This window comes from Mustela putorius, unplaced genomic scaffold (genome assembly GCF_011764305.1).
Source record: "Mustela putorius furo isolate JIRA1106 unplaced genomic scaffold, ASM1176430v1.1 tig00000698_pilon_pilon_pilon, whole genome shotgun sequence".
Lineage (NCBI taxonomy): Eukaryota > Metazoa > Chordata > Mammalia > Carnivora > Mustelidae > Mustela > Mustela putorius.
Window position 1 is genome coordinate 5,811,347 of NW_025421449.1, and position 20,338 is coordinate 5,831,684.

The following is a 20,338-nucleotide window of genomic DNA, read 5'->3' on the forward strand; positions in this document are numbered from 1 at the left end:
CATTGGCTGAAGACATCTTAATTGTAGACTTTTTGGTTTTTAATATCGTTGGTTGCTTCTTTAACATACTTCAGTTTGAGTATACAGATTCGGGGTTTTGAAACTTGTTTTGTTTTTTTGTTTTTTGTTTTTTAATTGACAGAGAGAAATCACAAGTAGATGGAGAGGCAGGCAGAGAGAGAGAGAGAGAGGGAAGCAGGCTCCCTGCTGAGCAGAGAGCCCGACGCGGGACTCGATCCCAGGACCCCGAGATCATGACCTGAGCCGAAGGCAGTGGTCCAACCCACTGAGCCACCCAGGCGCCCCGAAACTTGTTTTTAATTAAGACATGGTTTACTTTTATTACTTGAGATAAAATGCAGTCTGGGGGACTCAAATCTAAGTTACAAAATAAAGTGCATCTATATGGGCAGACCATAGGGAAAAAAAAATATAACATAAAGGATGATGATGTGTCTGCCAGGATTCCTAAGTTTACTTAGTAACTTCTTGGGAGAAAGAAAACCCCAGCGCCTGCATTATGAAAAGAGCATACCTTGTAAGTGTCTTAACTTTTTGAAATACCTAAAGGAACTAGGCTGAATTATGAACCAATGGCTTGTAAAAATTCACCTTGAGCGAGCTACTGAAGATGCTAAGTAGGAGAGACTGAGGAAACTCAACCCGCTGTTTGTTTGTTTTATCAGTAATGTAGCTCAAAAGTAGCCAAGCCAGTAGTGGATGGGGGAACTTTCCCTGTGTTTTGTTTCCCTGAGCAGAGCCTGCGAATGCCAAGATTTAATCTAAAGAGGTTTGTGTTTTAAAAACTAACAACCAAGTAATAAAACACCTATAAAAGGGGTTTATAATGGAACCGGTGACAGTTTTGAGTGTAGCATTACAACTCTTCTGCTCCCCTCTCTCATTTTCTGTCCTTTCATCCAGCTCTGTGCCCTTTGTCTTAGCTCCTTTCTCACCTTGTTGCCAAGAAGCATGTAAGTAGGGGCAGCTCACATCCCAAAGGAGCAGACATTTTTAAAGAGTGAAGTGTGTATTGTGCTCTGCATTTGTTGACAGGGTTGTGCTGCCAGTTTTATCTGAAATGTTGCTCTAGCGAAGTATCTACCGAGTTTGCACAGTGGTTTTGAATGGGGAATTGAAGATGCTGCTGGAGTGAGTGTTAGTGGCATGAGGATGTTGGAGTCAACCAGGGCAGGAAGCGGGTGGGCCTCTCCCTGGCACCTTGCCTCACCCTGCCAGGCCCAAGATCTCCCTGACTTCAGGGACAGACAAGTCAACAGGTGGTTTTCCACCCAGGCCACCAAGCCTGGAACTTGGTTCTTTTACAAAGCCATAGTTCTTCCCCTCCGGAAGAAATGGCGCCTCAGAAGGGAAACTTCGAACTCCAACTCTCTAGGAGCCATTTCCCAAGCCTACTTTTCCTATTTTCTGAAGTCTCCCTTACCAGCATCCCATCCATCCTCGGGAAGAGTGAGGGACGCTCTTTTCAGAGTCTGGAGGGCGCTGGGAGGCATGTGGGCAGCGTCAGAGTGGCCTCGCCTGGGCGGCCAGAGGAGCCCCAGCCTCCCTCATGTGGGCCTCAGGAACTCGGGGGGCCCAGGGGAAGCCTGGAAAACCGAACTTCACCATCAGCCTTCCTTCGAGCGCTGGCTAGAGGAGAGGGGGGAAGGGCCCCCCAGCGGTCTTTCCCCCACTCCCCCCGCCCCCAGCACCTCTGCCATCCGGCTGCACCGCCCAAGAAAGCACTCAGAACGAAGCTCTGAGCTCTCCAGCTCATCGCAGGCCGGGAGAAAGCATCTTGAGGGGGGCAGTTTTCCCCCCTCCTGCCCGCATCTGACATCCCCACTCCCACCCAAGGATGCTGCCGCCGTGCCCTGTCCGCGGTCGCTGAATGTCACTGCTCCCTCTTCCTCCTGATCAGGGTAGACACAGCTCCCGAGGCATCTCCTACCCCCAAACTGCCGCGATCACCCGAGGGTGTAAGGCCCGGGTGGAGGACGAAGTTTGGGGCCCACAGCGGCGGGAGGGGGGGCGCGTTGGCGAGGACCGCACCTCTCAGTCCCAGCCCTGGCGGGCACACTCCCCGCCCCAAACGGCCCAGGCTTCCCCATCCTCCCGCGGACACCGGCATCCCCGCCCTCCCCCGAGGGCGGCGAGCGGAGCCCCCCAGGGCGGAGGCAGGTACCCCCGGGGCGGGGACTGGGGCGGGCGGGGTCCAGGCTGCGCCCCCGGCCGGGCCGGGCGGGCTAGCTGGCGGCGCGGGGGGAGCGGGGCTGGGCGGCGCTGCCTCGGGCTCTGTGCGCTGCAGCCCGGAGCCGAGGAGGAGGAGGCGGAGGAGGAGAAGGAGGCGGCGGCGGTGGGTCCCGGGCGGGGGGAGCGCGGCGCTGCGGACCCGGGCGGCTGGCAAAGGACGAGGCGGAGGCTGAGGAAGGCAGCGGGGAGACCCGGGCTGCAGCAACAAAGGGCAGCAAGCGATTGGCCGGGCTGCAGGCGAGGTTAGCCGGGGACCGGGGTGGCTGGAGGCAGCGGCGAACGGTGCACGTGCTTGCAGACACGGGCGAGTGTGGAGCCGGGGGGTGCACGCCCGGCGGGTAGGGGGCTTGCTCCCCTTAGGCATGGGATGGCGAGGAGGATGCAGCGACATCGTTCTGGCTGCACCCGGCCTGGGGCTTGCAGGGTAGGGGTGTGTGGGGGGTAAGGATGCGAGCCAGGGGGCGGGCGAGTAGTCGCCCGGGACGGGACGGGAGAGGGTGGAGGAGGGGGCGGGATGGAACGCTCCGGGCGGCGCGCCCGTCCGCGCGCTCCACCGCGGGAGCTGGCGACTGAGAACCTCGAATTTTAACTTCGCGTGCCCGCCCGCGCGCGCCCGCCCGCGCCCACCCCTAAATCCTGCGGCCGCCGCCAGCGATCAGCTCTCACACAAACTTTAGCTGCGGGCTAGGGGATTTGGGGTTGAGTGGGGGAGGGGAGAGGGAAAAGGCCCTCTGATTGGCGTTGTATGCAACCAATAAGGCCAAGCGCCTTTCCTGCGAGTACACCCAATCCATTTCTAGAGGTAGAGGGGGCGGGTAGGTGGAAGTAGAGGTGGCGCGGTGTCTGGGAGAGAGAAAAAGAGCTGGACCAATAGGTGCCCAGAAGAGGCGGGCCCCGCAGTCTGTTGATTGGTACTGGCAGTGGACCCACCCCCAGGGTGGTTCCGGAGGGGGAGAATGATGGGTCGAGGGGTGTGTCTATGCGGAGGCGAGATGACCGGCAGGAACCTGCCCCAATGGGCTGCAGAGTGGCTAGTGTGTGGGTGACGGACAGACCCGCAGGCCAACGGGTGGCCATAAGTGTCTGTGGTCTCGTCCAATGGAGCAGCGCCGGGGCGGGGCCGCGGCTCGGGTTTAATGAGACTCCATTGGGCTGTAATCAGTGTCATGTCGGATTCATGTCAACGACAACAACAGGGGGACACAAAATGGCGGCGGCTTAGCTCCTACCCCTGGCGGCGGCGGCAGCGGTGGCGGAGGCGACGGCACCTCCTCCAGGCGGCAGCCGCGTGTTCTTTCTCAGGCAGCGGCAGCGCCCCCGGCAGGCGCCGTGGCGGTGGCGCGCGGCCAGGTCTGTCACCCACCCCGCGCATTCCCAGGGGGAGGAGACTGGGCGGGAGGGGCGGAAGGTGGGGGGGGATCGGGGGCTTGTGACGCCCCTCCCACAGGCCTCTGCGCGAGGGTCACCGCGGGGCCGCTCGGGGTCAGGCTGCCCCTGAGCGTGACGGTAGGGGGCGGGGGAAAAGGGAGGAGGGACAGGCCCCGCCCCTCAGCAGGGCCTCCAGGGCAAGGGGCGGGGCTCGATGTGGAGGGGGCGGGGCGATACCCGGGTGGGGGCGGGGCTCGGGTGGTTGGAAGGCGGGGGTTTGGAGGGGTTTTCTGAGTGGGAGTGACCTGGTAGGAACGGTGGGGGGCCAGTTAGTGTCTAGAAAGACGGTGAGGGGGTGGGTGCGAAGGGAAACTGGAGGTGTGCAAGCAGGGGCAAAGTGAGGGTAGGGAGAGGTGCAACATTGGAGATGTGGTAGAGGAACCCAGGGGTATGTGAAGGCAAGTGAAAGGATGCAGAAAGGTGGGAGTGCAGTTATCTGGGGACAGTAAGAATAGGTTTGGGTGTGGTGGATATGGAGTGGTATGGAGAGCAGTGCAGAGTAGATACTGGATTGCGGAGAGTATTGGAATGTGAGGAGCAAGTATACAGTTGCTGTGGTGGGAAGCAGGTATCTGGATAAACCGGCATTGGAATTATAAAGGATGTATGGGGTCTATGAAGCCTTGAAAAAAACATGGAAGAGTGACATGGATATACTTGGGAGAGTTTTGAACGATGATCAGACAGCAGAGCAGAACTTGCTTAATATCTATAGCGGAAGATCTTATGGGGATGGGTGATTCAGGGGGCTGAGAAAAGGTGGCAGTTGTGGAAAAAAAAAATTGGTGGGGCTGGGCAGTGGGTCTCGGTGCATGTGATTTGGGGGACTGCACCAGGAGTAGGGATAGGGCAAAGAAAGGTGTTGGTTTGGGAGGCCAGGTTGTTGACAGGCTGGATTTCTTGCGTGAAACTTGAGCTGGAATCTTGAAGGTGGGGCAGGGTGTCTGTCTCAGGGGAAGCTCCAGTATTACCTTGGGAAAGGACATTGTGTCTTTTTGAATTTGTAAGTATTTTGGTATGGGTAGAGTGCAGGAAGTTGTGGGAGACTAGGGGCAAAGGAAGAGAAGGGACTAGGTTACATATGGTTTCCTGTGCCCCATGAAGTTGTTTAAGCCCTGCAATTGGGAGAAGGTATTGGGATGTGATAAACAGAGCATTGGACAAAGGTTGTGAGAGAATAGTAATAAAGAGTTACAGATGTGGAAAATAAGAGAAGAGAACCAGTGAACAAAGTGTCAAGTATGTTTGGGGTGGAGGTACTAAGAAATAAAAAGAAATAAAAAGACCCTTCTGTATATGGATGGGGGATGAAAGTAGCCAATGGGAATTAATTAACGTTGGGATAGTGTGCTCCAAAAAAGTTACCATTATTATTATTTTGGTATAATTGGGAGTAAAGTACTGTTTTCTGTCTTGTGTATCCTGGATTTTGTGGGATAGCCCTGAAGTAATACACTCCATTCATTCCATTCTTACCCGTTAATTCTTCACGTATGCATTAAAATGAATTGGGGCAGTCTTTTTATGTTTTTAAGAGGAATAGGAAAATACTGCACGTTTCAGTAAACGGTAAGATTTTTATCTGAGACCCTCTACTTAGGGTTGAAGGTTGGGGAGGTGAAATGATGACTTTAAAAAAAAGGCAGAAGATAGCAGAAGGTGGTAACATTAAAGAAGGAACTTACCGCAATGAACGGTTGAGAGTGGAAGTTTTACCTACCAGCCATACCCAGGCCTCTGAGTAGAGTGGGTGTTCAGTCATTGCCCTTACACCAAATGTTTATCTTACCCACTTCTTGTGAAGATGGGATTGAAACTGTCAGGTGTAAGGCATAACATGAATGAATGGTAAAATAGGGTGAGTGTGGAAGGGTAGCTGAGGAGTTTAATAAGTAATTTTAATGTACTTCAAAAAACTTGATGAATTTTTACATACTAGTTAACCAACTGATCTGGCTTTATTAAATGCCAGGATTCCTAACAGGTGACTTTTTCAGTCTCTTAGATCGTTTTCTACAAAATACCTTCAGTTTTCCACATGCATATACTTGCTTTTATTTGTATAAAGTGAGCAGAAAGGAAATTGTTTCATGGGGATGTGTGAGCTATAGTGATCAGTCCTTGCTTGCGAAATGGTAATAGTGCATGGATGGAAGAAGTGTGTTGAAGGGATCTTTTTTTTCCCTTAAGATGTTTTAATTCTCATTTCCAAAGCACCTTTAAGCACTTTTTTGTAAGACTTAAAATCTTGCACAATTTTTCATTTTTTTTTTTTTTTAATTATCCATTCTACTGTTGTTGGATATTTGAGTTGTTCCCAGTTTGGGGAAATTGTGAACAGAGCTGCTGTGAGTGTTCCTGTCCCTGTCAACTGGTTACACACGTACATATGTTTCTCTAAGATACACACCTCGGAATAATTGCTAATTCATGGGTACAGTGACTATTTATCTTAACTTATGCCTGTTTCGCAGTGTAATTATTAATACAACATTAATGCTCAAAAGTGTTTGGAATGATGAGTTGTATGGTTGCTCTAGTCATGAGGTATGCTTGTCTTCAACTTGACTAGGTACTGACTGGTCAAGCTGGTTTCCAAAGTGTTGTACCAGACCACACTCCCTTCTGTGATATATGAGAATTCCAGTGCTTCTTGTCCTCTTCACATCTCAGATTTGGTGGCTTTTCAGATAAGCCAGTCTGGTAAACTTTGCATTTAACTGGTTAGTAATCAGATTGAATAGCTTTCCATATATTAATGGACTGTTTGGATTTCCTCATTTGTAAAAATTCCTGTTCAAGTCTGCCCCTTACTTACCTATTTTTTAAATTGGGCCTTGTGTCTTTTATTGGTATTTTGAAGTTTTTATTTATTTTGTCATGTGTGTATGTTGCAAATGCCTACTTCCATCCTATGGCTTGCCTTTTCACTTACTTTATGGTGTCTTTTAATTAACAGAAGTTCTTAATTTTAATGGAGTCAAATTTATTGGTCTTTTCTTTATGGTTAGTGCTTTTTGTGTCTTGTTTTAAGACTCTTTTCCTACCCTCAGGTCAAGAATATATTCTCTTATGTGGTATTATCTTCTAAAAGCTTTATTGACCTTAAAAGATGTATGATTATGAGTAAAATACACTGTTCTTGACCCTATCCTTGCCATTACAAATCTGTTTTTGCCTTTGTTCACTTCTGTGCGCTCTCTTGAATTTTTACTTGTCCACAACTATAACTAAGGGCCAGGTGCTGACTTCCCCTGTCTCTTAGGAGAAAATGGTCATATAGACAGAAGTTCAGCCAGATTAGATTTTACGGGTCTCCAGCTGACTGTATTGCCCTTTTTCCCTTTATGAGCTAGTATTTTATTGTGTTCTGCTATGTGTCTGCCACCATCCTTGGTTCTCTATTTGTTATCTCAGTTATTCCTCTTAACAGTTCTGCCAAACAGGGGTGTTTAATCTTTTTCACAAAGGACAAAACAGAGACTTAGATTCATTAACATGTCCAGTATCCCACAGCTTAGATAGCTGGCAGAGTGGGGACTTGATCCCTGAACTCTTTAGATAATGTCCCATCATGGCACACCTCCTTGTTGAATAAGATTTCAGACCTCTAATTGATAATATCCCAAACCAATGAAAGTGACTCTTACTTAAAATGTAACATGCCCTCATGAAAGCATACAGAGGCGTGCCCAGGTGGCTCCGTTGGTTAAACGTCTGCCTTCTGCTCAGATTTCAGGGTCCTGGGATCAAGCCCCAGGGTCACTTAGACTCCCTGGGGAGTCTGCTTCTTCCTCTACTCCCTCCACCCTGGCCCCACCCACCACTTGTGCTCTCTCTCACATAGAATCTTTATTTTTATTTTAAATTTTTTTTCAAGATTTTATTTATTTCACAGAGAGAGATTACAAGTGGGCAGGCAGAGAGAGAGAGAGAGAGAGCGGAGGAAGCAGGCTCCCTGCCGTGCAGAGAGCCTGATGTGCAACTCCATCCCAGGACCCTGAGATCATGACCTGAGCCGGAAGGCAGAGGCTTAACCCACTGAGCCACCCAGGTGCCTTCTCATAGAATTTAAAAAAAAAAAAGGCACATGTAGAGATAGTTACTTTGAAACTCAATAAAATTATTGACCTCTCGGTATATTAAAGTAAGTGGAGTAGTTAGTGGGCCTTAAGGGGTCTTGGTATAGGTGAAAGAGGTCCTGTAAACCCTTGAGATTGTATACAAATGACTATATGTACATGTGTTCATTTTTAAAAATAGATCTGTAGGATTTTTTTTTTCTTAAGATTTTATTTATTTATTTGACAGAGGTAGGCAGAGGGAGAGGGAGAAACAAGCTCTCTGCGGAGCAGGGAGCCCAGCTCGGGTCTCCATCCCAGGACCCTGGGATCATAACATGACCTGAAGGCAGTGGCTTAACCGACTGAGCCACCCAGGTGCCCCTAGATCTGTAGTTATCTTGAGGTTCTCAAAGGGGAACCCTAATTGGTTTTCAGGCTCTACAGGCTATCCTTTTTGAAGGTATCTGTAATAAAACTAATACAGAATTCTTATATGATCTGTATTTTCAAAATCTTTTAAAAATTCAGGTGTCAGATTTTTTTTCTCAATACATTGTTCTCAGTCTTTATCATTAAAACCTGGTTAAAGCTAATTTATAATTAGGAAGAAATCTAGGGTTGAATAGGAATTTTTGAATGCCAAAAAAAGACATTCTAAATTTAGTTGATTATTTCTTAAGTGAGAGTGCTTAGTTATAATATCATCATTATTAATCAGTGTACCCTGGCTCCAAAGGCCTGATGACTTCAAATGACTTTTCATCTTGTCTCTAAAATCCTCTGTTTTACAAGGGATCAAATTTCCTGTGAGGTTCCTAACAGTGTGATTAAAGTTTAGAGACTGAAACTATTGAGCACGTAAATGTAGGGATGACTTCGCAAACCTAATTCTTGGGCTTCACCAGGAGATTTGGGGCATGTCTCTACTAATTTGTGATGATGATGTTGAAACTAATCTTTGCTAAGGATTATGGAAGTCATAATAGTTTATTGATGGTTCAGTTATTGTTTGTTGAAGCAGATTTACACAATTACAGTTTAATGACATAACAAGGATATTGTCAACTAGGAAGCATGACATGAAAAATTAAACTTCCAATTAATATAATATGTATTAGTTGAAATGATAATTTTCATGGTGATTTAGCCTCTTAGAAATCCTTGGAAAACATTATTAGCTTGTGAATTGAAAACTCTCGATGTTAATGAGCAGTGAGAAAGAATTTAGTATTATTCCCCCAAAATGGGGAATTAAATATTCAATTCAATTAACATTTATTGAGTGCCTACTCTGGGCTTGCTGCTGAGTTAGGCTCATAAATATAAGTTGAACAAGATTGATCTTGGGAAAGATGAAGCCCTGGTTGCTTTAGTTTGTTCAGTCATCCTTCCCTCCAACTTACACTGGATGGATACTATTGCCAGAGAGATTCAGAGATTGAACAAATTTGTGCACGTGCGTGGGTGCACTTCACTGTGCTGTATTGTGTCTACTTCTGCATTGGCTTCCTATTCATCTGTCACGTTCACACGCCTCAGCCTGGTTTTTGTTACATCCAACTTTATTTCTTTTTCTCTTCAACACATGCATATGGACTTGGTGTCCTTTTTTTTTTTTAAGGCAGTTCATTCTTAGCTCCTGTGCCCTCTGCTAGATTCCCTTCATTTGTTCCCTGATGTGGCCATCTAGCAGATAGGCACGGCACCCCTCTTATGTTCACGTAGTGGTTCTCGGAAATCTAAGGGCATACAAAGGTGAAATCAGACCTGAATCCTGCTCTTAAGAATTTCACGGTTCTAGTAAGGGAGATGAGGTCAGTATACAAATAAGCATAATACAAAATGGGAAATGAATGCTAAAATATTAAGATAGCTAAAAGCTTCCTGTAAGACAAAGAGATGTAGGGCTTTCTGTGAGATGGTGTTAGTTTTTGCTGGCCCATGAAGGACTTAAATTTTCATTTCATTTGGATTACGAAACTGGGCGGTTGTCCCAATTTCAAGGTCCAGTTTACGTCCCACCCACCCAAGGGGTGTTCTCCCCACTCGGCAAGGGAAAGTCACAGTGGTTTCCAGACTTTTTCCCTGCTGTAGTTGGAGGAACCCTTTCTGTGAAGTGACTCTTCAGAAGCCTAGTATGAATGGGACAATTAAAATGGAGCTCCTTTGTTGGGTGCAAGGACTTAATGTGACCTTAGTGTTGAACGTAATGCAGGTGATAACTTGAGGCACTTTCTCACAAGATGTCCAAGGATTCTTATTTGAAAGCCAGTGGAGACATAGGAAAGACTTTAGGTTTGAGCATTGGAAGTAAATTCTTCAGACTTAGTGGTCTGAAGCCTTAAGCAAGTCATGTCTCAGTTTTACTTTTGCAAGATCAGGCAACAGTGCTACCTTACAGAGTTGTTTTAAGGTTTACTGATACCTATGTGTGTGTACTGACAGCGTATGTGAAGTGTCTGGCCTGCAGTAGGTGTCAGAAAATGGTTGGTATTATAGTTAGTGCTCTTTTTTATAAAATGACTTACTGAGGTGAAATTTGCATAACATAAATTTAACCACTTAAAGTGAACAGTTCGGTTGTATTTAGTAAATCCTGGTGTTGTGTGACCACCAGCTCTATCTAGTTTCAAAATATTTTCATCAATCTAAGATAAAATCCCTTACCCGTTAAGCAGTTCCTCTTCATCCCTCCACTCCCCAGGCCCCACCAATCTATCTGTTCTGGATGTTTCATATAAATGGAGTTAAACCATATGTGACTTTTTGTGTCTGGCTTCTTTTGCAACATATTTTTAAGGTTCATCCATACTATAGCATATATCAGCGTTTTTCTTTTTATGACTGAATAATATTCCACTGCATGGATATATCATCTTTTGTTAATCTATTCAACTGTTTTTTTAAAAAATTTTTTTCTTTAAAAAATTTTTTATTTTATTTAAATTCAGTTAATTAACATATGCTGTATGATTAGTTTCAGAGGTAGAGTTCAGTGATTCAGTTGTGTCTAACACCCAGTGTTCATTCCATTGCATGCCCTTCTTAATACCCTTCACCCAGTTTGCATTCAGCTGTCGATGGACATTCTGGTCTGTGTCCACTTTCTGACTATTGAGAATAGTGTTGTTATGAACAGGTGTGTATGTATACTTACTAGAGTATCTGTTTTCAGTTCATCAGGGTATAAACCTACATGTTGAATTGTAGGGTCTTTTTTTTTTTTTTTTTTTAAAGATTTTATTTATTGACAGATCACAAGTAGGCAGAGAGGCAGGCAGAGAGAGAGAGGGGGGGAAGCAGGCTCCCTGCTGAGCAGAGAGCCTGATGTGGAGCTCGATCCCAGAACCCTGGGATCATGACCTGAGCTGAAGACAGAGGCTTTAACCCACTGAGCCACGTAGGTGTCCGCTTGAATTGTAGGGTCTTATGGCAATTTCCTTTTTAGCTTTTCGAAGACCTATCAAACAGTGCTTTGTTTCTGAATTGCTTCTTATGCCTCTACCACCTACCATAAGGCTGCATACAGGGAATGTCTTGCTAAATGTTGTTGGTTGTTCTTTGTTAGTATTTGTATCCTCTCCTTCCAGTTCGTATATTCGGGGCCTTGAGCATTAATTTTTGGGGAAATAGATATATCCAGGATTTGAGTTAACAAATGGGATGATGTTTGATGTCAGACAGCAGATATTAACTTTGGACACCGCTTTGAGCAGGTATGCAGATAGCCTGTGCTGAGTGGTTAGACAAGGAAAAAAGTTAAGGTCTCTTCCCTTAAGCAGTGTATGTTCTGTTTCAGAAGATACTGTTAAGATGTGTGGATCCTCACTCAGTTACATAATAAGCTGTGAAAAAATCCAGGAGCATATAAAAGTGGGAAAGCTAAAAATAACTGTTAGCAAGTAAAACCCAGGATGATAAAAGAGTAAACTCTATTGTTAATCCTTATTTTTTTTAACCACTGTTTTTGGCTCATCTGTGATATGACTCAAGTGTTATGACATTGATTTTGAAACAACACACAGCTTTAGTGAAAGCATCGAGGAGGTTTCACATAATATTTATGATCCAGGGTATTTTGACTCCTCTTATGCTGACATGAATATTTCTGAATAGTGTTGATATTTATATAATACTAATGAAGCCAAAAGCGCGTGTTGGACTAAGCATTTCTCTAGATCTCTTTCAAATAGTTTGTAATGAATGATGTAAATACATCCATACAACCATATAATTTACTGATATTATTTTGTAGTTAAAAATAAAGTGATTCAAAACCTTAGAAAATAGAATAATTTAATTTGATGTTGCATGAGTCCCCAGAATTAATTTGGAATGATTCATTCCTTTTTGATAGCCTTTTAGTCCAACTTCCATTTTACTGAAAAAAATGAAAAAAGGATAATGATTTTTAGGGTTGTACTTCTGATAGAATGTCCTGTCTGCATGTGAAACAAATCCTAGTGCTCTGAAAAAGAGAGGTGGTGTGGATAATTCCAAATCAGGGGGAAAAAATCCTTTCTTTTTGGCTTTTGAATAAATTACGCATCTTTTCCTGTAGACTTGTCTTTCTAGTTAGATACTGCTTAGACTAAAATTAAATTGGTTTTCAATCTATTCTCTTACTGTATACCAATTTACAGTGGGGCAGTGGGATGTCAGTAACAAAACCGCCTAAGATTAAAAAAATTTGCAGTGGATAATACACAAAGTGGATAATATACATGTGTTCAGTTGAGAATTGGCTACAGATAAGCGACTACTGATTTTGTTCCTCTCCTAGCTGTGTGTGTGTGTGTGTGTGTGTGTGTATGCTTTAACACTGATTCTGGTTGTAGCATAGAGCTGCTGAGTTACATCTGCTTCTGCCTAATTAACTCTGTTGGTTGGTGTCAGATGAGAGCTAATTTTGAGATTAAATTGAGGAGTGGGGTGTGTGTGTCTGTCGCACTGGGGGAGGGGAGAAGGAGGATCTAAGGTTGCTTCGTTGTTTTGTATATAAGATCCAATGTAATTATTCACATTGTTGTTTTAAATTTATTTTTTGTCTTTGAAGTGAAAATGATCACTATTGTCTGAAGTGTGATGTGTGCCAGTATATACTTATTCTTGTGGAAACTGGTATAGTCTTCTCTTAGGTGCAGGTATTGGCCGTATCTTGTTGATTGTCCAGTCAGTACATAGATGAAAGGTGACCTTTGGGACAAATTGTGAACGTTTTCTGGAAAGTTAATAACTGAGTTTCAAACAACATTTGATTTTTTTGTTTTCGGACAAAATGTTATACCTGCCTGACTTTTTGAGCAATACCAAGATCCCCCCCCCCCGTGGTGAGATTCTTTCTTAGACTTTGTCACAGCCTGGTTTTATTTTGGAGTAGGCTCCACGCCCAGTGTGGGGCTTGAACTCACAATCTTGAGATCAGAACCAGAGCTGAGATCGAGTTGGATACTTAACCGACTGGGCCACCCAGGTGCTCCTATCACAACCTGATTTTTAAAATTTGGAAAACACATGTGGTCTTAAGAGCAAAATTTTTCTCTTTAAGCATGGCTGTGGGGTTTCATTTCCTGTCCTGAACCATTTTTTTAAAATACCCTTAAGTGGTAGGAAAGAGTTAATATAGCACCAAGAGTAAAGTGCTGATAAACTCATTGCAGTTGTTTGTATTGGATAGTTGTGAAGATCCATAGATGGTTCCTGAATTGGAAGGATGTCTTTATGCCCAGATTAACATTTACTTTTTTTCCTTTGGCAGATTTGCTTGAAGATCTGGACAATCTTCTTTTTTGTCATGGACTGTTAATACATTTGGAGTTCCAATTCTGGTATTTTCCCTTATTTTATATTTTTAAGATACAGAATGTCAGTCTTACTGAAATGTGTTGTTAAATGGATATGCATGATTCTGTTGATTATATGTAAAATAGTGGTAATACCTTGTCATGAAGGTATATTTTGAGTTTTTACTAGTTTTTGTTTTAAGGTATGTTCATTTACTTGTGTAACCAAAATGCCTGAGAGCACTTTTGCGATATTGGACACTTTTCTGTGACCTCTCCTCCTGCTTCCTGCAGTTGTATTTTGTGCAATCAAATTAAATGAGTGGATTCATCCTGAGTAAACAATAAAAGGTGAAATAATTACATGAACATAGTGAAATGTCTTCTAATGGAAATTTGTCCCAGACCGTTTTACTTTGGAAAGATGTGTCCTATTCTAAACTTAACACACAGTGATTCCCATGTTCTATCTTGAAAGTAGTTGCACTATGAAAGCCAGTGGTTTTATTCCTAAACACACCATATTCCAAGTCTAACATTTTTTTTTTTTAGTGGTTTATATAATGACAGAGGGGAGCACTTACTAGATTTGCAGATGACATAGATGACAGAATCAAGATTCAAAAAGATCTAACAGATTGGAAGATAGACTCAAATCAACAAAATGAACTTGAACCGTAATAAATTTTAAGTCCCAGCATTTATATTTGCGCAAGGAAGAGAATGGAAAGACTCAGCTTGACCGCATTTTTGAAAGAAGAGCTGGGATTTTTATTTGGACTGTATGCTTAGCATGAGTCAGTTGTGTGGCAAGGCTGTTAAGATTACATTTATGCTTGGATAATGCCTGGACTGCCAGATTTAAGATGGACATTAGCCAAACTAGTGAGCAACGAAAAGAAGGAAGTGCTTGGCAACCACGTGATGTGCAAGTGTTAAGAAACTGGAATAAGAGTGGTCTAAAGTGGGGCGGGAGGTAGGGGAAGTTCAGTTTTAGTGGTTTTCAAAAGATTCTTATTTTCAAATATTTGAAGGCCTGTTACATTAAAGAGTTAGTAAGAATTTCTTGGGATTGTTTTAGGGAAACCAAGACTAGAGGGTAGAAGTTCTAGGAAGATAGATTTTGGGTCTTGTCAGCAAGGAATATATTATGACAGTTAGAGCTGTCCAGTAGTGGTATGAACTGTCTCAAAAAGTAATAAATTCTCTGTCACTGGAAGTATTTTAAGATTTGATGGCCCATTTGTTGGGGTTATTGAACGAGGAATCTTTTACTAGATAACTAGAGATTAGATGGGATGACCTCTTCAGTCCCTTTAGCCCCAAGTTTCTGAATCCCGAGGGGAAAAAAAATGAAGTGAACATACAGTTTACTGACTGCAAAGAGAGGACAATCCTTTTTAAACTGCCTCTTTCAGGCTGACTGAGCAAGTGTAGTTCAGTGGCCCAGTTTTTCAGCAACAGAGCAAATGTTACGTTTGTCATTGTATCTGGCTAGCTTTGAGGAAAGGTGTTATTTTTCCCTTGTAGATAGGTTAAATAAATAACCAGAGATACATTTAGTTTTTTTAATGAAGCATTTTTCAAACTGTACAGACAGTTGCTTTAATGGGAAGTGATGATAGTTACTATATGTTGAATATTAGATGGCATATTCACTTAATTCTCTCAGCACTCCAGTGAGGGATTTACTATTATTGCCCTACAGGTAAGGTGACTGAAATGTGTCATTAACCAGGGTTTCTTCGATAGATGTTGGTAGAGCAGGTGTTCATACCATTAGTCTGATTTCAGAAGAAATTGTGGCTCAGGTGAAGATAGCACGGGACTTAGATTTTAGCATAATGGCAATTTAGCCTTAAGTTTAGGCTATAGACTATAGACTGTTACCATGAGTGAGTTCCATCTTCCCCTGAACCTCAGTTTGCTCATAGAGATGTCTGGCAGATTAAATGACAAATTACATGTGAGCATACTTTGTAAACTTGAAACTATAAAAAGAGTTCAGATGTGAATATTACCAGTGGAAGGCAAGATTAGAGACCGGATCTGACCCAACTCCCGGGCCAGGGCACTTTGTCGCAGGTTCAATACAGATTAGAGATGTAGGGTGGTTTTGATGCACACCAGAGGCTTTCAGGGAGCAACTGTTTACCTGGAATCAGATTTGTGTGAACCGTCCTTGTATTGGGCAGGTATTAAGATACTTAGAATAGTATGTTACTTAAAAGATGAAGGGTTATGTTACCATACTAGTTTGAGTTTTCCAGCCTGTGGATTAGAGAGTGTCATAAGACCCTTTGCAAAGGGATGAGAGGTATGATTCTGTAGAAGTGGCTAGATGGGAAATTTTCTTACATTTGAAACTTGGGAAATACAATATCTAGCTGAAGTAGAAGAATCAGGATTTTTGCCCTTTTTTCCCCCCAAGTTTAAGATTTCTTGAACTAAGGTTCATGTACAGTTGACCCTTGAACAACATGGGTTTGAACTGTGTGGATCCACTTACACTTTGATTTTTTTTTCTTTTTTTTTTTTTTTGACAAATAGAGTACTGTAAATGTATTTTCTTGTCCTTGTGATTTTCTTATATTCTCTTTTCTCAGGGTTACGTTATTATAAAAATACAGCGTATAGTACATATAATATACAAAACTTATTAACTGTTTAATATTGTTGGTAAGTTTTCCAGTTAACAGTAGGCTATTAGTGGTTAAGTTTTGGGGGAGTCAGAAGTTATACATAGATTTTTTTGATAATCCCCTGCATTGTTCAAGGGTCATTGTAGTTTCATCAGAGTTTTTGTGTTATAGACTTACTCTTTGAGGTTGGTTTTATGTTTATGATAGACATATATCTTGAACTACTCATGTAATTTTATTAATTTCAATAAAGGTTAATCCATTAAATAAATAACATAGGTGTGATCTTTTAAATGCCCCATAAATGACTTTGTATAAATAACAAGTGAAAATCCTAAAAAAATTTCCTTCTCAGACTATGACCCAATTTCTGGTTAGGAAATACAGTCACTGTGGCTTTGTTACATAATTACCTGCCTGTCATTACTTCTGTGGTCCTTTTGCATCTTAAAAGTAAGAAGAGTCTTTTATTTTTAGAAGTTCCATTATTAAGAGGCTATTTCCCCTTTTTATCCTTTAAGGTCTTGATTTCCTTATTAAAGATGTTCTTCGGGAGAATGCAGTCTTTCCTGTTGGTAAAATAAGACAACTATCAACATTGCCTGTGTGTCCTGTTTTTAATCTCTTAAGGATGGATGTTTGTGAGGTTTTGCTTAATAAGGTCTGGAATATTCTGCCCATTTGTTGAGTCGTAAATGACTTTCAAATGTTCAAGTCCTGTTAAATACAAGGAGAACCTCTATGGGTAACTTTGGTATTGAAGAAGTCATTTGTCAACCATGGTAAAACTTGCAAACCCACTTTATACAGAGTGGATTCTTGAAGCTATACAAAAAATAAAAAAGCAAAAGCAAAGGCCCTCTGAAGAGAGAATCTGCCATGCAGTCAGCACTTCCCATGGGTTGGATAAGAAGACAGTCTCTGAGCAGCTGGAACTCAGTGTTCAGGATGGCTCAGTTCTCAAAGTCACCAACAAAGGCCTTGCCTCCTATAAGGACCCAGACAACCCTGGGCGCTTTTCATCAGTTAAACCAGGCACTTTTCCTAAGTCAACCAAGGGGTCTAGGGGATCATGTAATGATCTCCGCAATGTGGATTGGAATAAACTTTTAAGGAGAGCAATTGAAGGGCTTGAGGAACCAAATGGCTCCTCACTGAAGAACATCGAGAAATATCTCAGAAGTCAAAGTGATCTCACAAGCACCACCAACAACCCAGCCTTTCAGCAGCGGCTGCGACTAGGGGCTAAACGCGCAGTGAACAATGGGAGATTACTGAAAGATGGACCACAGTACAGGGTCAATTACGGAAGCTTAGATGGCAAGGGGGCTCCCAAATACCCCAGTGCTTTCCCATCCTCACTACCACCTGTCAGCCTTCTACCCCATGAGAAGGACCAGGTAAGTGAAGAGAAGGTTAATACATTCTAAATATTGCCTATCTGACATGCACAGTTTCAGTTAAATTTTGTATGGACAAAAGTTCCAAGTGAAGTTGAATAAAGTTAACTGCCTTAAAAGCAGGCTTCCATATTTTAAAATGTATGCATTGTTTATGATATAAATTGTTCTATACTATTTTACTGTGTAAAAATAAGAGCTTCCTCACTGGTCGATGAAGAATTCAATGTGATGATTATGTGATTTGTTTTTTAAACGAATTGGTGAGTACTTGAAGGGACCTGGATAGATAAATTAAATCCTCCTTCATCAAGGCAGGACCATATATATTAAAAAAAAAAAGGCTATCATGTATTTTTTGCTCTTAAAATTTAAAATTATTTATAGTTTACTTTTTCCACTTTATTGAGGATTTCTCTCTATAATTAAATAAAATCTTTTTTTAATTAAACTATTTTTTCAGAGACTTTAGGTATAATTAATTTTTGTAAGACTATTTTTGTTTGTTAATACTCATACTCATAACCTGGGCATCGCTGAAATTGTTTTAATATGTGACCCAAATCTTGCCTATTTAAAGTCATTTATTGTTGTCTACTTCTCAGTGGGAGAAAGTGAATGTTCATTTTGCCTCATACTGTATCTTTCTCATACTCTTTTGTTTCTCTGGGTCTTACGTTATTTCTGTAATGCGCGCGTGCGCGCACACACACACACACACACACACACACACACACGTGACAGATTCCTCTTTAAGTGACCACAACAATTTTAAGTATTGGAGTACGATTTTTGTTTCATTTCAAAGCTACTGAAGTTACCTCCCAAACTAAAACCAAAGTAGAACAAACTGTTTATATTCAGGCCTTCACTGTTTTTAGAAAAAGTGGTTGTATGTGTTGACTACATTTCTAGAAGTGATGGAGACACAAGTGTTAAGAAAAGTTGTGCAGCCGATGGCTTGTTTTTCCTCTTCTGGATACTGCCAGCTCTTGAGATGGTCTCTGCTTCTCTCAGTTGTTTAAGCTGATGGGATCCTAGCTCCAGAAACTGGGTAGGACCAGGTCATTTGCCTTCCACAGATTAATCGAAACCCTAGCATTTGCTTCTTAATTGTATTTTTATTTTGTTAGTTTTCCTCAGATTAGTTTCTCTTTGGGTGGCATCTGTGTTTTGTAACCAACCCTCAATTCTTTGTGAGAAAATGGGCATAAAAAAAGAAGTAAACCTACAGAGAAAAATTTTTTTTAATAACATTTGTTTCAAAAAAAATACATTGAGTGACTCAAATCCTAATTGCTGTGTCTGACAGAGCCACATTAAGCACTTCTGTTTCTCATTAAATATTTTTATAAACACTTACACACCATGGGCAAATTCCTTAACGGAATGTAGAGCCACTTCTTGCTGGATTTGGGTATCTTTGTTTTTAAAACCTGTACATTACCCTGAGGTATATTAAGGTCTGATAATTACCAAGTACATGGACTAATTCAGGCAGCTTTAGTCACCTTAATAGTATGTTTCAATAACTTTGTGATCCAGGGGATATCTTTACTTGTAATAGAAATCGCTGTAAATTTTCCACAGTCACTTTCCTATTCTTCTCTTTAACCTTGCCCATCATTTCTTGCTAACCTTATCTTTTTTTTTCATGCAGCATCTGTATGGAAGTATTTTTAGTCTAAAGGAAAATTCACGTCTGAAAGTATCTAGGATTGAGAACAGAGTAATTTATTGCTTAGCCTGCAATTGTTACTGCTCTGTGATGCTGATCTTTTTATATTGTCCAGTTAGCATCATCATTGAACAAGGAAACCAGAGAAAATGTGTCCTAAAATTTTTACTTGATGGAATTTGGAGATCAATTGTGTAGTGATTTAATCATAAGCTAATTCTTAGAAAAGAACAAATAAAGCTTAATAAAAGTCATACCAAATCAATTTGACCATAAGCAGTTGTATTGTTTGTATTATATATTGCAGTAGTATTTTTCCTTGAAAATGTAATATTGCCCTTTGAGATTACAAGTGGTAAATAGTTTACAACCATGTAGACTTATAAGTAAATGTAGTAGAAATTCTTAACCTGGGCCCATGAATGAGCTTGAGATAGATGGGTCACACATCCCCAGAAATTGAGTATAAAGTCATCTGTATCCACACGTTTTTCCGAGGTTAGGGTCTATTGTGGTTTTTTGTTTGTTTGTCTTGTTTTTATCTTATCCGATTCTCAGAGGGATCCAAAATGTCAAACAGCCAATGTGAATATTTTAGTACTCTAGAAAATATTTGCTGTTTTCTTATACTAAAAGCGTAAGCGTAATGTGCTAGTTGTTGGCTTTTGATTATTGTTACTTTATAGGCGCTGAACGTGGATCTGAATGTAGACTGGTTGCACTATGGTTTCGTGTATATAGGACTTTTCTCTACTACATTCAAAGGGCAGATTATTGTTGTTCTTGATGTGCCAGAAGTCTGTAGTGTTTGTATTGTGAAAGGACGTTTATGGTATAAATGACTCTGTTTGTACAGAGATGGAGTCTTCTCACAGTTTAGCCAACTGAGGTGTCTCAGGGAAGCCCTTAAGGCTCTAGTAGCTTTTGCTGAGTAGCTTCATTTAATTGTGAAAATGAAAACCAAAATGGTGAAAATAATAACTGACATTTCTTAACACTTAAATGCTGGCAATATTCCAAGTGCTTTACATTTATTATCTCCTTGACCTACACAATAACTGTGAGGGCCATAGGGTTATTATTCTTATTT

General features: G+C 42.0%; 1 protein-coding gene across 1 annotated transcript in view; it reads left to right on the plus strand.

The window, feature by feature from the left end:
• The first annotated feature begins 2,384 nt into the window (after nt 1-2,384).
• The window catches only part of KAT6B (lysine acetyltransferase 6B), a 188,297-nt gene continuing 170,343 nt past the window's right edge, over nt 2,385-20,338 (plus strand). The window contains 3 exon segments of the mRNA XM_004769363.3: nt 2,385-2,495; nt 13,504-13,573; nt 16,692-17,570. Coding sequence (XP_004769420.2) covers nt 16,950-17,570 — 621 coding nt within the window. The 5' untranslated portion in view covers nt 2,385-2,495; nt 13,504-13,573; nt 16,692-16,949.